This window comes from Mucor velutinosus (assembly GCF_035048745.1).
Source record: "Mucor velutinosus strain NIH1002 chromosome Unknown tig00001545, whole genome shotgun sequence".
Classification (NCBI taxonomy): domain Eukaryota; kingdom Fungi; phylum Mucoromycota; class Mucoromycetes; order Mucorales; family Mucoraceae; genus Mucor; species Mucor velutinosus.
Window position 1 is genome coordinate 387438 of NW_027041925.1, and position 13294 is coordinate 400731.

Here is a 13294-nt window from a genome sequence, read left to right on the forward strand (position 1 = left end):
TTCCGTTTCTCTGTTTCATCACTCTGTTTCAATATGACGCTAGATCTTTCAGAATATAGCTTATCATCAAAGTCCTCTCCAAGGCTGATAGCCACACCACCATCACCGAAAACGGAAGATCCTTGGCCTGTAGCACATCACACAACATCACCAATTGCATTAAATGGTGATAGTAAGAGAGTCGGTTATTCAAAAAGTGGCAAAACGAAGAGACATCTGGATGACCCTCCACCACGAGATGTTGACAGAGTCAAGATGCACAAAACAAACAGTAACAACAGCCTCAATCTCGAGTTACTAGATTTATATCTCACAAGTGGAAAACCAAATGACGTCAAAGATAATGTGTATGGACTCACCTTGCTCTGCTGGGCATGCCAATGTAGATCGTTGGATGCAGTCAAAAAGATAGTGCAACAAGGCAATGTGGACATCAACCAAAACAATAATGGTCCACATCAAATGACCGCACTACACACTGCTGCTGCTGTCAATTTTATTGGCGGCATTGATTACCTGATTCGTCAACCGAACTTGGATCTCGATCAACAAGACAGGGCAGGACTCACAGCACTACACTATGCAGCTCGCTCAAATCATCACGAGTCATTGAAAGCTCTACTAGAAGCAGGGGCTCGGTTAGATGTAACTGACAGCAATGGGAACCTTGCTCTACATTACGCTATTCGTCACCAGAACCCTTCATCATTTATTATTCAACTTTTGCTGAGGAAGCGCGAAAGAAACAACCCTTCTTGGACCAACTTGATTTGGTCAGCAGGTGATGGCCATTATAGCACGATGGAAGAATCTATTGCTGTGATAAGAAATATTCAAGTCTTGCATAGACTTGCCAAAGCTGGCGCATTTATACCCATGGAGCAAGGTGGTTGGTGGGAAGGCGCGTATGGCGACAAAAGAAATGAACTCTTGGAACTGTGCGTCCGTTGGAATAGGTTTGATTGTTTGAGATACCTCGTTGAAGTGGTCGGCATCACTCAGAAAGTGGATTACGAATGCTGTCAACGAGCACTCCATAGTGCAGTACAACAACGTAAGTTGGATCTAATCGCCTATCTGTGCAAAGTTCCTCGAGTATGTCCCTGTGATTCAAATGGCTATAACGCATCTCTCCTATATGCTGCGAATCATGGGTTTATGGAAATGATACCATATCTGCTGACAGAGGATACCTCTTCAGATTGCATACAGCAAGCACTTTTGTTTGCTAAAATAATTGGCAAAAGGAAGCATCTATGCGATATCTTTCAACACTGTACAGCTAATACAAAGTATTCCTTTGAAAAAACTGCTGCTAGTTCAGTAATCAGCATTGACGTGGTCGGAAATGCTATTAGTAACATATTCAAACAAATAAAAGAGAATAACGATTAGCGAGTTGAGATTTTTTGCGAATGTTTACTTTTTTAGAATGCCCTGCGTCAGTATGAATAAGGTGAGATCATGTACGGGTAGACAGCATATGTGCATTACTTTCGAATACTCAAAGGTATACACAACACAGCCAAATTCCAGTGTATTTTAACTGTAATTTCTTGTGTTAGAAGCCGTTTCACACCTCCGGAATAACGCCAAGTAGTCTCTTTTGACTAGCATTAACTTGCTGGTACCTTTGCTCAGCTTTTTTTGGGATCAAAAAAATATCATCAAAAATCGACCAAAAGCACGAGGGATACCTCATGAAAAACATCAAAAGTTGAACGATCGCGTTTTTGACCTCAAAAATGAAGACTCTTACTATAGCATACATTAAATCAAAATGTTCCTCTCGGTCCAAAGCAACCCCTAAAACGTTGTTCGTGGGGCTTTCGTATGTAAAATCTCGAATTTTTGTCCAAAAACCTCTTTTCATATTTTCGTAAATTACTCAACAAGTTTATTAAAAACATTTATCTTGTTTGGTACCATTGGATGTGCCTTGAAAAGTACTCCAAGAATGTATTAGGAAGTACGAGCTGATTATCACAGTTTATATAGTCGAATCTGCTAAAATAGTTCAACTGAGTCGACAAACATTAGTATTTGGCCAATCTGGAGTAGACTAGAATTCTGGGTTTGAATTAAATTTAGCTTGTGGGCCGGCTGGCAAACGCAATGCCCTTTTCATCATGAAGGCAATATCATTCATGCCAGCCTACAATAGTCCCTCTTTTAAATTGTTCTCATGCATTTGTCTAAACATATACTATATTATCACAGAAAATTGCGCCCGCCGCTTGATTATAGTCCTGCTAATATAGTTTACGCGGAGTAAGTGTAAACTGAAGGTAATCGATGCCTGTGAAGGTAATGTGAGATATTATAGCTTGGTTTAACTACTGCAACCTTGTTTTTCTTGTTCCATGTTGGTTTTAATCAGTAATAGCCCATTAAAACTCGTTCCTGAAAATTGACATGAGCTGCTAAGCCAGACAGCAGTGACTCGTAGTGTCAAATAAAGAAAGTGTGGTGGATTAGCAAGACCAGTTGCACCTTTTATTTCCTCTCTAGAACAGTGCATTGACGCAAGACATGTTCAAGAACAAGATTTTTGTAACAAGCCAACCCGATGGAAACACATTGCAGTTTGTGAAAGGTAACCCACCATGAGATGAGCCACTATCAACACCATCTTTCTCATGCGCTTGCTTAGATATATTCGCAGCATCAAATAACAGGGATTTTCCTCAAAAGCTTGTCGACACCAGATTAAAAGACACCAACGGCGACCTTGTAGGTGTGTGTATACCTTACGAGATTGATACAAAGTACTATACAGCAAAAGTGGATTTTTGGCTGGACGAGATTGACAAGGCAACCCAAAAAGAGACAATTAAAGCTTACTGTGAAAAGGACACGGAGATAAGCAAAGTCATTGACGCTTTTGTGTTCATATTTGACAAGAATGAGGTGCGTTATTACTTGCGTAAACGGGTATATTGTCATATTCACAGGCTGGTAGCCATCGTCATTCAACACAGTAAAAGAGTGGTTACCTTTTCTCGATCAAGCAGAGCCAGGCATTCGTTTATGTATTGGCAGCTCATCAAAACAACCGTTGGATATGGAAGTGGATGCAGAAATCAATGACTGGTGTCTCTCGAATAGCTTTGACTATGTTGATATGGATGAAAAGACAGATATCCCGATGGACAAAGTGGGTATTGATCTAGCCCTGGAGATTATACAGACCAATTTCTGGGATGGTATGGTGAAGAAGAATGTGAGCGGTGTTGCCGAGGATGAGGACCTGCTGAGCGATCTACGAGAATTAAAGCTAGCACACGACAGAGATATTTTGAAGCTGGGCGACGAGGATAATGAGGAGGTTGAGGACATGCCCTCGCAACATGAGATTGACAAGATGAGAGACGAATTGTTTGGAGATATTGATGGAGAGGATGGATTGGATAAAGCATTCGAGGCGATACAAGCAATGAGGGGTAATATCGAGGACGGGATGCCATCAAGTTGATGTACTGACGTTTCACATGATTAGAGCATGGCAAGAATCTCTCTGATGAGGAACGACGCAAAATGGCAGCACAAGTCGCTCTTTCATTTGCTGCTCAACTTGGATTGTAGTTGTATAATAGATATAAATAAATTGACACATTTGCCATTGAATCTCCCTTCAAAAGTTAACATGTATAAAACAGCACTTGACGGGAAATAATGTTCTTCTTTCCTCTCCTTGTCCTTGACATGTTGACTAGATTGAGTTTATTAGTTGTCCTTGGCACCATTACGGCGGCATGTGCTATCTCCGCCCAGGTGGATAAAAGAGGTAAATGACAAAAAGCGTATGTGTTACGTTAGATGCTGACCAATTTCTGTCATTTCATGAGCAAAAGACCCTATTCAATTATGTATGTGGCTACAAAGAGCCTGTTTGAACTGACAAAATGCCTAACTGTCTGCGTCTGTAGCTTCTGAATTGGCAAAACTAAGAGTACTGCAACAGATGGCTACATCACAATCTCTCGCTGTTGCGTCTGTAACTGCCTCCATTACCCAAAACGCACAGACCGCCAGCCAGAGTACGGTACCAGCAGCCAGCGCTGCCTCTACCTCTGCCTCTGCAACAACACCGTCAGCGTCAGCAGCCACAGACACGTTGACTGATGACAACAGCGGATATCCGGGTGATGGTCAAGCATGGTCAGATCTTCCTACTTCTAGCAGTTTTGGCAACAGTATCTACGCTGGTGCTGTCACTTTTGCCACGCCTACAAGAAGTGGCAGTGTCTCACCACTGTATCCTATTCAATCAACTGTCAATGTCACGTTTAAATGGGGATATACAGCGCTTCGTGTTAGACCTGTGAACCTAACCTTGAATGCTGTTGGGCCCAATTCAGTTACCGTTGACATTGCCGCCTTGAACGGATCTGCTACAGAAGCTGTCTGGAATCTAGGATCCGTGCCCACGAATACGCCCTTGATGAATGGGTATTACAAGATTCAGTTGTATGATCAGCGTGGTGTTTCAGTAGATTACTCGCCTGGCTGGATGGTCCCATGTACAACTTTGTCTATCGCGCTGTATTCACCTGATTTGTATAATCCAATCACAACGGTTGGTAAGTGTCTACTGAGAAGGTAAAAAAAAAAGAGATGATGAGGCTCACACACTTTGACATGTAGCTGGTTATTGCCCTACTTGCTTTTACAGCGCTGGTAGTTCGTTCAGAGAGGCATTTGGGCCTATTGCAGCAGCCATTGGTATTGCTGTATTCACATCCATGCTTATCTTGATCAATCTATTATGTTAAAGAACATTCATTTTATACCATTCATATACAAAGCTGGCCAAATCAGAAATTCCTGGCATGACCAAACAAACAACGGATTCACGGTTCTCAATAAAAGCACTTTCTTTTTTAATTGACCGTTATAAAGTGAATCGATTCTTGATCTTTTTCTCTTGTATTACCGTCATTTGCTCAGGGAAGGTCATCTACACACAGGGTAAGCAACATCATTGCATTCAAATAGGCATAGTGGCATTAAATCTGCTCAAAACAGAGTATAATAATGGACATTTAAGGCATTACAATAACAGCAAGCCATCGAATACCAGCAGCGCAGAGATGCGTCGTCCGATGATGGTCATGAACAAGCACAGCAAATACCCAAAAAGGCCAGTCGATCTACTGTCGTCAACAGCAACCACTGCAGCCTTGAAAAACATATCTGCATTGTCTACTACGGGTGCTTTTGATCGCACCCATCGGCCAGGCACGATCGGATGGAAGGAGCCTAGATTAGCCTATCAACCCAAGAAAAAGACGAGGATGATGGCAGCAAAGGGGTGGTATTGGGACCAGTGTATCGACTGCCGGTGGATAGCGATGATGCTGGAGGGACCCAGGTCGACTTGAAATAGACATACGCCAGCCTCAAAGTACGGCCTGAAAAGATCGCCATTGAAGCTGTTGGACCCAACAAGGCGACATGGACCGTTTCTGTGCTGGAAGGCACAGTGACCTCGGCTATATAGGACCTAAGGGCAACACCGAGTTACAGTCCTCTCATTGAAGGATATTACACATTGCAGGTGCATGACCAAAGGGGACAAGATAGTCTGCCTAAACCAGGATGGTTGTTGCCAGATAGGGCAAGATGAAGATTGCGTTGTACAAGACGACTGAAGGAAACAATCATATTGGCGAAAAGATAGCACGTAAATGCAATGACTCAAAGTGCTAAATATGAACTAATGGCGTTCTTCATATAGCATTTGAATGTGCTACCTGTTTTAACTATGTAATGAAGGATTTTTAATATGAAAGTGCAGGCATCAACAAACAAGAATTACGCAAACTGTACGTTGATGATGGCAATCCTGTTTTCTGTGGACGTTTTTGTAATGTTCGGTTGGATAGCTTAGATTCACGTGCATGAATGCTGCTGTGAGTGGTGGTGCCTGTAGCACTAGAAATAAACACGATGATTTATACAGTAGCCAGGCAATCTGTAGGCAACATTTGACATTGCTCATCGTTTGGGCTGATAATGGTAGGCAGCCACTTTGGTATTGTTTGTTCCCACGCCAGCATAAAATGGACATTCAGGCACATCATTTATACCAACGCAGATGAATTCTCACCCTCCCCCCCCCCTCAGATTCTGGGCCAATATGATAGTTTCACTATTATCATCATCATCACAATGATAGAATTCAAGTTCCCCATATTTAAGCATCATTTCAAATCTGTGTAATTGTTTTCTCTTCTCTCTTCTTCTTCACTGTATAATATTTATTTAATATCCCATGGAATTGAACCTTTGTTTGTATTGCGAAAAGAGACTGGTGGACGATGTAAGTTGTGTGTACTTGGTATTGTAGATTCATGCTAAATACCATTGATTATAGAACATTGCGTTTTGCTCCGTGTCTTGTCAATCAAATGAAGCCTCCAAATCCTCCTCCTTTATCCAGATCCAGCCCACGTCAATCAACCACAGCAGCAGCAACCCTACTCTGTTGCAAAAGTCATATTCCATGTCTTATCATCGAAGCCCTTCTCTATCTTATTCTACTTCGACAATCACTTCTTCCAGCAGACGCAAGAGGAAGGAATCATCACCTGCATCGTTATCATCGTCTCTATCGCATCAAACTCATGCTCGGACATCACCGCCTTTCTTTCTAATGCAATCCATATCCACCTCATCCTCATTCTCATCATCTTTGTCAGATATATCCTCCGTCTTTTCCTCAGCATCGTGTTCATGCGAAGATAAAGCAAGTATTTGTGCCCCCTATCACATCACAAGTACCACTCAAAATATCGCATCTTGAATCATCTTTGATTTCCTGTTCAGCAGCACAGTTCTCCCACACACCACACACCACACGTAATATACATATACTCACTCCCAGCCTTTCTTTTCATATTATTATGCTTATTCACTCCATTTATGCTTCTTTCTGCTTTTTTTTCCTTTTGGTTTATAAAATTATATGCTTGTATACATACGAATAGATTTATCGTCTTGCTTTTTTCCATTTTATATAAATAATAATAAAAATTTAATCACATTTTTCGTAACATGTACAATTATCTATCTATCTTTTTGATACTAAAGTGCATAAACTTGTGTAGGAATAAATAAAATGAATCAGATGAACGTATCACTTGACACACAATTCCGAGCCATCGTTCGTTGGGTTGCATTTCTGATTTTCAGGTACAAATCAAGAACATTTAACCGCACAAATGAAAAATCTGTACTACAACAAGATACGTAATGGCTCTTCTATTCTGCGGCTGTGAACCAGCGTGAGGTATATATGATGGCAATATCTGAGGAAGTATCATCAAAGCGTAATCAGAGTACTGTTCTTTGATGCGTAATTTTGCATTTTTCATCTATAGTAAACAGCCAGAAAGACACATGTCGTGTCTAAAATCACAGGCAAATATTTGTGAAACGTGGGTATTGCATCTTCAATGACAAAAAGAACGAGTGTCTCTGGATACGAAGCGTATTGTGTCATTGATCTATAATATGAAGTGTGTTGAATATAGGATTGATGCTGCTTGCAAGTGGAAAGCTGCAACTGAAATAAATGTCTTCCAACAGCACGCATAAGAAAGTTATGTAGTTTATGATGCTGTGCTCTAAAAAGAAAAAGCCACGCATAAACAATTTTTTGTTCAGAGGCTCCTTCTTCATCATATCTCGACACAAACTCTTTTGCAAATGAGTTCATCAGCTCAAAATCAAGCGCAAGAGCCATCTGTTTCGAAAGATGCACCAAATGCAAATACAAGCAGCGCTACAACAGCTGCTCCAAAGCCTGGAGCCGTCTCAACTTCTCCAGGTAGATATCGTATATACACCATAATGTTTGCTCCTCTTTTTCTCATCAAATTATACAGTGTCTATAGATAGCCATGCAGCAGCATCAAGCAACAACACGAATCACAACAACACAGCTAGTTCGACAGGCAATGCAGCGCATACTAATACGAGCACGACGACGCCTGCAATGGCAGCTGTTGTCGCTGCTGCTACTGCCGCTGCCGCTGCTTCCACGGACGCCAAAAGCCAAGAGACAGATGAGGAAGCTATCAGGAATCAAAAGTTGGTAGAAGAGTTTCAATATCTGTTGGAAAAGAGTCAGAGCTTATTCAGTGGATTGAGGTATTTGGAAACACAGTGTCGCTCATATTGGTGCATGAAATAAACACTCTAGTAGAGATCTACCACCCACTGGAAGTCATCGTCAGTGGAGGCCTGTAAGTCGTGCAATAGATCACATAACGCAAAAGAGCTCATCTAATGTGATCCCAACCGTTAGTATTTTGAAAAGACATTTGAGGTGTACACAAAGGTATCCATGGCAACGCGTATACTGCAGCAGCTCGTAAATCCTAACTGTAAATGACAGCTTTGGAAGTTTCAACAAACTCACAGATCCATCCTAGAAAACAAGAGCAATTACGGACTGAAACGATGGGAAGTAGGGGAGATAGCGAGCAAAATTGGACAGCTGTATTATCATTACTAGTAAGTCTAAATGAAAAAATATGGAGGATGAATGTGATCCATTGTTTACATGCTATTAAAATATACACAGTTTGAGAACTAGCGAAACAAATTATCTTCACGAAGCCTATGTCTTTTACGAGGCGATCCATGAAAGACAGTATTTCAAAGACATCCTCGAGGTGAAAAAGTAAGTTCGACATGTATCGAGAGGGGGGGGGGAGCGAAAGTCAATAGTAGCTAACACACAGCACGGCTCTAGTTCTGCGCTCATGGTAAAGAAGATGCGGTATTATGCTCGCTTCATCATTGTTTGCTTGCTGCTAAACAAGGATGAAAACGTGCGTCAGCTTATCACTGAATTGGAAGTCTTAATTGAAGAATACACCAAGAGTTTCAAACCACCTGACGCCAAAGAGTGGCAGATGGTGTTGGAAGAGATTAGCACGTTTACAGAAGCAGAAAAGAAGCTCGTTCCCATCAACCTCGACCGCACACCAGACAAGATTGAACATCGACTCGCTTCCAACATTGCTGAAAGACACATTGCGAACCTGCCCAAGCTTAAATTACAAGAGGCTATTCTAGTTGGCAACTACCAGAAACAGATCAAGTTTTCAGAACTGACACTGGACATGTATCGTATGCTTCAATCGCTGGAAAGAGAGCCCTTTGTATTGCATCCCTCAGTTGCAGCAGCAGCAAAGAACAAGTCAACAGAGACATCTGACAAGGCAAAGGAAGCTTCTAAAGATGACCAGAGCAACACAGCGACAGGAACCATTACCACCGCAACCACAACAACCACAACGTCCTCAACAGCCGCTGGCACAAGCAGACCGGCAGGAGCCTCGACGAATACCTATTCAGCGTCTCACATTCAAACAACATCGGAGAAGATGCTTAAACGGTCGAATCCTCACAAATATTTGCTGTATCGACCTTCCTTGAGTCAGCTGTTGGTCTACATTTCCACTGCATTCAAAGATACCAGCGATAATTCAGCTCTACTATTGTACTTATCTGCAGACGGTTGTGCGTATCCGGATCAAGTGGTGCCTGGCTATGGAGGTGGTGTTATGACAAGTCAGCGAAACAAGCCCACGGCGGGAACAACGGCAGACAGGGTGTCTGGCGCGACGATAGCAAGCAATTCGAATGCTGCTGCTGCCTCCAATAGCAGCAATGCCGCTGCTACTGCTGCTGTTGCCTCGTCCTCGTCGAATACAGCCAATGCTGGGCCTGCGGGTACTGGGGCTTCCGGCGCTAATACGTCCTCTTCTACTGCAGTCGGCAGTGGAGGTGCTGGCACCAACAGCGGTGGCACCATGCCAACCACCACGTCTGTCGTAGGGTCCATGACAGCTTCATCAAACAACGCTACTTCTGCCAATACTGCCTCCAACACTGGCAATGCAAACAATAAGGAGACATCTGCCAATACCCAGCATCTTGCCGATTCGCACCACCATCACATCAGCCCTCCTTCTGTGCACTGCTTGCATCCAGCAGATCTCGTACCATTCACTCGAAAACCGCTGTTTCTCATTGTAGACAGCGACCACAGCACGGAATTCAAGCACATGCCTAGCGTCTTTGACCAGCCTGTCATGTGCCTCATGTCCCCTGTCGAATACCCGTCTTCTGTGCAAGACAAGAGCGAGATTGGCAGCCTGTTTACCCTGTTTCTTCATACCCCTTTACTTGGCTTCTGCTCTGTCTCTGATATTGGAAACTTGGATCAACAGAAATGGGACGAGTGTGTGCGAAAGATAGGGGCTATGGAGAAGGCCATTGGCGATGTGCTGTTGACAGACAGTAATGTGGATCAACATGTCAAGCGATTCATGATGGATGACTTTTTGTATTATTTCATTGTGCGCTTTGTGCTGTGTGGCATCTTTTTGAGGTATCATTCCTCTTTCAAGGACGACAAGGTGAGTTTGAGTGCGTGTAAGATGCATTTGAGTGCTCATCATGATATCAGTCTTTTCCTTCTTCTTGTCCATCGTTGCCAGAAAGCGTTTATGTATCCGCAGAAATTGTTACCATGCTAGGGGATCTGACAGCAATTGCTGATGTTGGCACTTACTTTAGCTTGCCTGCTTATGCTACTACTTCCGCAGCCAATTCTGTCATCAATATGGCATCTTCTTCCACTTCTGCCGTCGCAGCTGCTAATGGTGGTATTGGAGGAGCAGCGGCAGCAGCAGCGACAAATAACGCTACTACAGCAGGTGCCGTTACCACAACATCTGTTGCTTTGCCTGCAGTCATCAACAGCAGCACCCATACTAGTAGTAATCTTGCTTCTTCTTCTTCTTCTCCTCCTCCCCCTTCACAAACATCCACGATGAGTACCACCACAGCCATCATGGAAATGAAATGATACTGAATAAAACAGAGTGAAAGAGCATACGCTTGAAAATCTCAGGCACAATCTATAAAATGGTAACGCAATATAAATACAGCAGACTCTAGTATACACACACTAGCCGATCAATCTCGCTACGCTCGATGAAGGCGACGCCCTGCGGGCTCTCGTCGAAGGCATTTCAAATCAACGACAATAAAACCTGATATTTAAGTAGATTTTAAACAATTTATCAATAATAAAAGAAAGATTATATTAGAGTCAGAAAGGGAGAGGTATTTCTCTCTGCATCCTCCTCCCTTTGCTTATACACTGGTATCAACGGAAGCCGTTATTGAAACGATGTGAAAGAGAGTCCAAGCTTTATGCAGCATTTGTATACTACATTCTACGTTTGTGCCACATTTTTTGGTAATAGAATTGTCATACCATTCGCTGGTGTAGCTGGCCATGCGTAAACACAGGACTTGTGTAGGGTCTACATCGGTTTTTTGAGGTATTGTCATTGCAAAGAGCACCTTATAGGGGAAAACTCCCAAGAATAGTATTTGCACTAAGCAATTGTCCTTTCAATTCCATGATCCCCGTTTAGTCAGCATTGCAATCATCATTGTCATCAACAGAAAGGCATTTAGGTCAGTCAACAGTAGTGCCACCGCCAAATTTATTCAAATTCAGATTATTTTTATCAGTTCGATTGGACAGTTTTTGTTATTTTTCGACTTTTTTAATCTATTTTGTGATATTCGACTATATAAACTGTAATGATCACCTTACGCTTCCTAATACTAATATCTTGACTCTCCGGCCTTCTCCAAGTACAACACTCCTTCGCTTCCTGTCTTAACTTATACTCTTTCTTGGTGCTACTCCTCCACCGTCTTCTCTCATTTCTTTTACTACCTCTTGTTTCAGCATGCTCGCCATCGGTTGTGGTTTCCTCAAAGTCCATCCCGTCGCAATACTTATCTCAATCCAATCACTAATCTTCAGTCCTGCTTGTCCATCTTTCAGATGTCAGAACGTCGTAACTTATATGTTGATGCTATTACTTGCTACTCACTCCCTCTTTATGAAATACTTTTACATTCTCCTCCTACTATTAACAATTTATATTCTTCTAGCTTTATACCACCGAATCTTCTTTTAGATGGCTCTGACGTTGCCAGAAAGCTTCTTGTAAGCGAGGTTTTCCAGTTAGATATTGATCATCAGGTGCTTCGTGTTCGTCCTTCCTTCCAATTCGCTCGCCATCCTATTGTATCCCAACGTGTTGCTGATTTCATTCAGTCGCGTCAACTACTATTCCAACCTTTCTTTGCACAACAGTGCTTCATTGCTCCTCGTCCAACACTCAACCCACATCAACCTCCCTCCCTTCGAGCGTTCTGCCGTAGCATTATCGTTCCTCCTTCTTCCTTGCCTTCGCGAGGCCGGTTGCCGCTCAACAGCATCCGTTACTTCAAAAAACTACGTCAAAACCTCTCCTCTACCTCCTCCTCACTCTCTCCTCTCCGGCCGGCTCAATGGCTCTCCTTCTGGAGAATCTCAATCCCCCTGGCTGCTCGCACGGTCTGGTACCGAGCTATTTACGAAAAAATCCCTTCAAGAGCTCTGCTACATTTACGCATCCCCGGAAAACACCCTTCTCCCCTATGTACCATCTGCTCTGCCTCTACCACGGAGGATATCACCCATACTCTGTTCTCCTGCCCTCCCAAGTTATTGGTCTGGCGACACATGTACCACACCTATCTCTCTGCTTCTTCCTCAATCTCTGATGTTGATCTGATTCATTTCTTCCAACAAATATTACTCTGTTCCTCTCCCTATCTTGATCGTGATCTCTCTCTCTCGTTCAATGATCTCTCTATTCCTCAACTTTTCGCAACTACTCTGCTGACAATATGGCAAGCGCACTGGCGCTGGATCTTCGACCGAACCCCGTTCATCGCTGACACTGTTCAACATCGTCTTGCTCGCTCTCTTGCTCGCTTGGATGCCGAGTTAAAGCTAGATTCGTAAGTATTCAGTTTTTCCTCTTTTATCCATTTGCTCTTTTCTATCTGTTATTTTTATTTTTTTTTCTTTCGTTCCTCCGATCCTCTTGTAATCATACCCAGTCTTTCCTATCACTCATAGCGACATTTGAAGGACTTAAAATAAAAAATGGAGCTCGGCTCCCCTACAAAAAAAACGCTTCCTAATACATTCTTGAAGTACTTTTCAAGGCGCTTCCAATGGTGCTAACTGTAGTAAGTGTTTTGACTGAAACTAATGAACAAATTAATAAAATATGAAATGAGGTTTTTAGCGAAAATAGCCAGATTTTGCATATGAAAGCCTCATAAAAGTAGTCTCAGAGGTTGCTTTGGAGCGAGGGAAACATTTTGAGTTACTATATACCATTGTAAAAGT

The 13294-nt window shown here is 42.6% G+C and overlaps 6 protein-coding genes across 6 annotated transcripts; all 6 read left to right on the forward strand.

Moving 5' to 3' along the window:
* Positions 1-33: 33 nt before the first annotated feature.
* Positions 34-1395, forward strand: ATC70_006283 (uncharacterized protein; the record flags this gene model as incomplete). The annotated part of the gene is made up of 1 exon (XM_064825560.1): positions 34-1395. One exon carries the CDS (start codon positions 34-36, stop codon positions 1393-1395), a length of 1362 nt encoding a protein of 453 aa, XP_064676778.1.
* Positions 1396-2532: 1137 nt separating this feature from the next.
* On the forward strand, positions 2533-3585 carry ATC70_006284 (uncharacterized protein; the record flags this gene model as incomplete). The annotated part of the gene is made up of 4 exons (XM_064825561.1): positions 2533-2596; positions 2654-2910; positions 2963-3443; positions 3500-3585. The coding sequence occupies 4 exons, from the start codon at positions 2533-2535 to the stop codon at positions 3583-3585; spliced, it is 888 nt and encodes a 295-aa protein (XP_064676779.1).
* Positions 3586-3964: 379 nt separating this feature from the next.
* IPP1_2 (Inorganic pyrophosphatase) lies at positions 3965-4775 on the forward strand (the record flags this gene model as incomplete). Its single annotated transcript, XM_064825562.1, has 2 exons — positions 3965-4583; positions 4648-4775. The coding sequence occupies 2 exons, from the start codon at positions 3965-3967 to the stop codon at positions 4773-4775; spliced, it is 747 nt and encodes a 248-aa protein (XP_064676780.1).
* A 1502-nt stretch (positions 4776-6277) lies between these two features.
* Positions 6278-6808, forward strand: ATC70_006286 (uncharacterized protein; the record flags this gene model as incomplete). Its single annotated transcript, XM_064825563.1, has 2 exons — positions 6278-6325; positions 6380-6808. The coding sequence occupies 2 exons, from the start codon at positions 6278-6280 to the stop codon at positions 6806-6808; spliced, it is 477 nt and encodes a 158-aa protein (XP_064676781.1).
* Positions 6809-7713: 905 nt separating this feature from the next.
* Positions 7714-10891, forward strand: NOT4_3 (transcriptional repressor general negative regulator of transcription subunit 4; the record flags this gene model as incomplete). Its single annotated transcript, XM_064825564.1, has 8 exons — positions 7714-7834; positions 7893-8157; positions 8213-8252; positions 8315-8347; positions 8405-8523; positions 8594-8692; positions 8765-10439; positions 10490-10891. The coding sequence occupies 8 exons, from the start codon at positions 7714-7716 to the stop codon at positions 10889-10891; spliced, it is 2754 nt and encodes a 917-aa protein (XP_064676782.1).
* Positions 10892-11890: 999 nt separating this feature from the next.
* IPI1 (rRNA processing protein) lies at positions 11891-12901 on the forward strand (the record flags this gene model as incomplete). The annotated part of the gene is made up of 1 exon (XM_064825565.1): positions 11891-12901. The coding sequence occupies one exon, from the start codon at positions 11891-11893 to the stop codon at positions 12899-12901; it is 1011 nt and encodes a 336-aa protein (XP_064676783.1).
* Between the last annotated feature and the right edge of the window lie 393 nt (positions 12902-13294).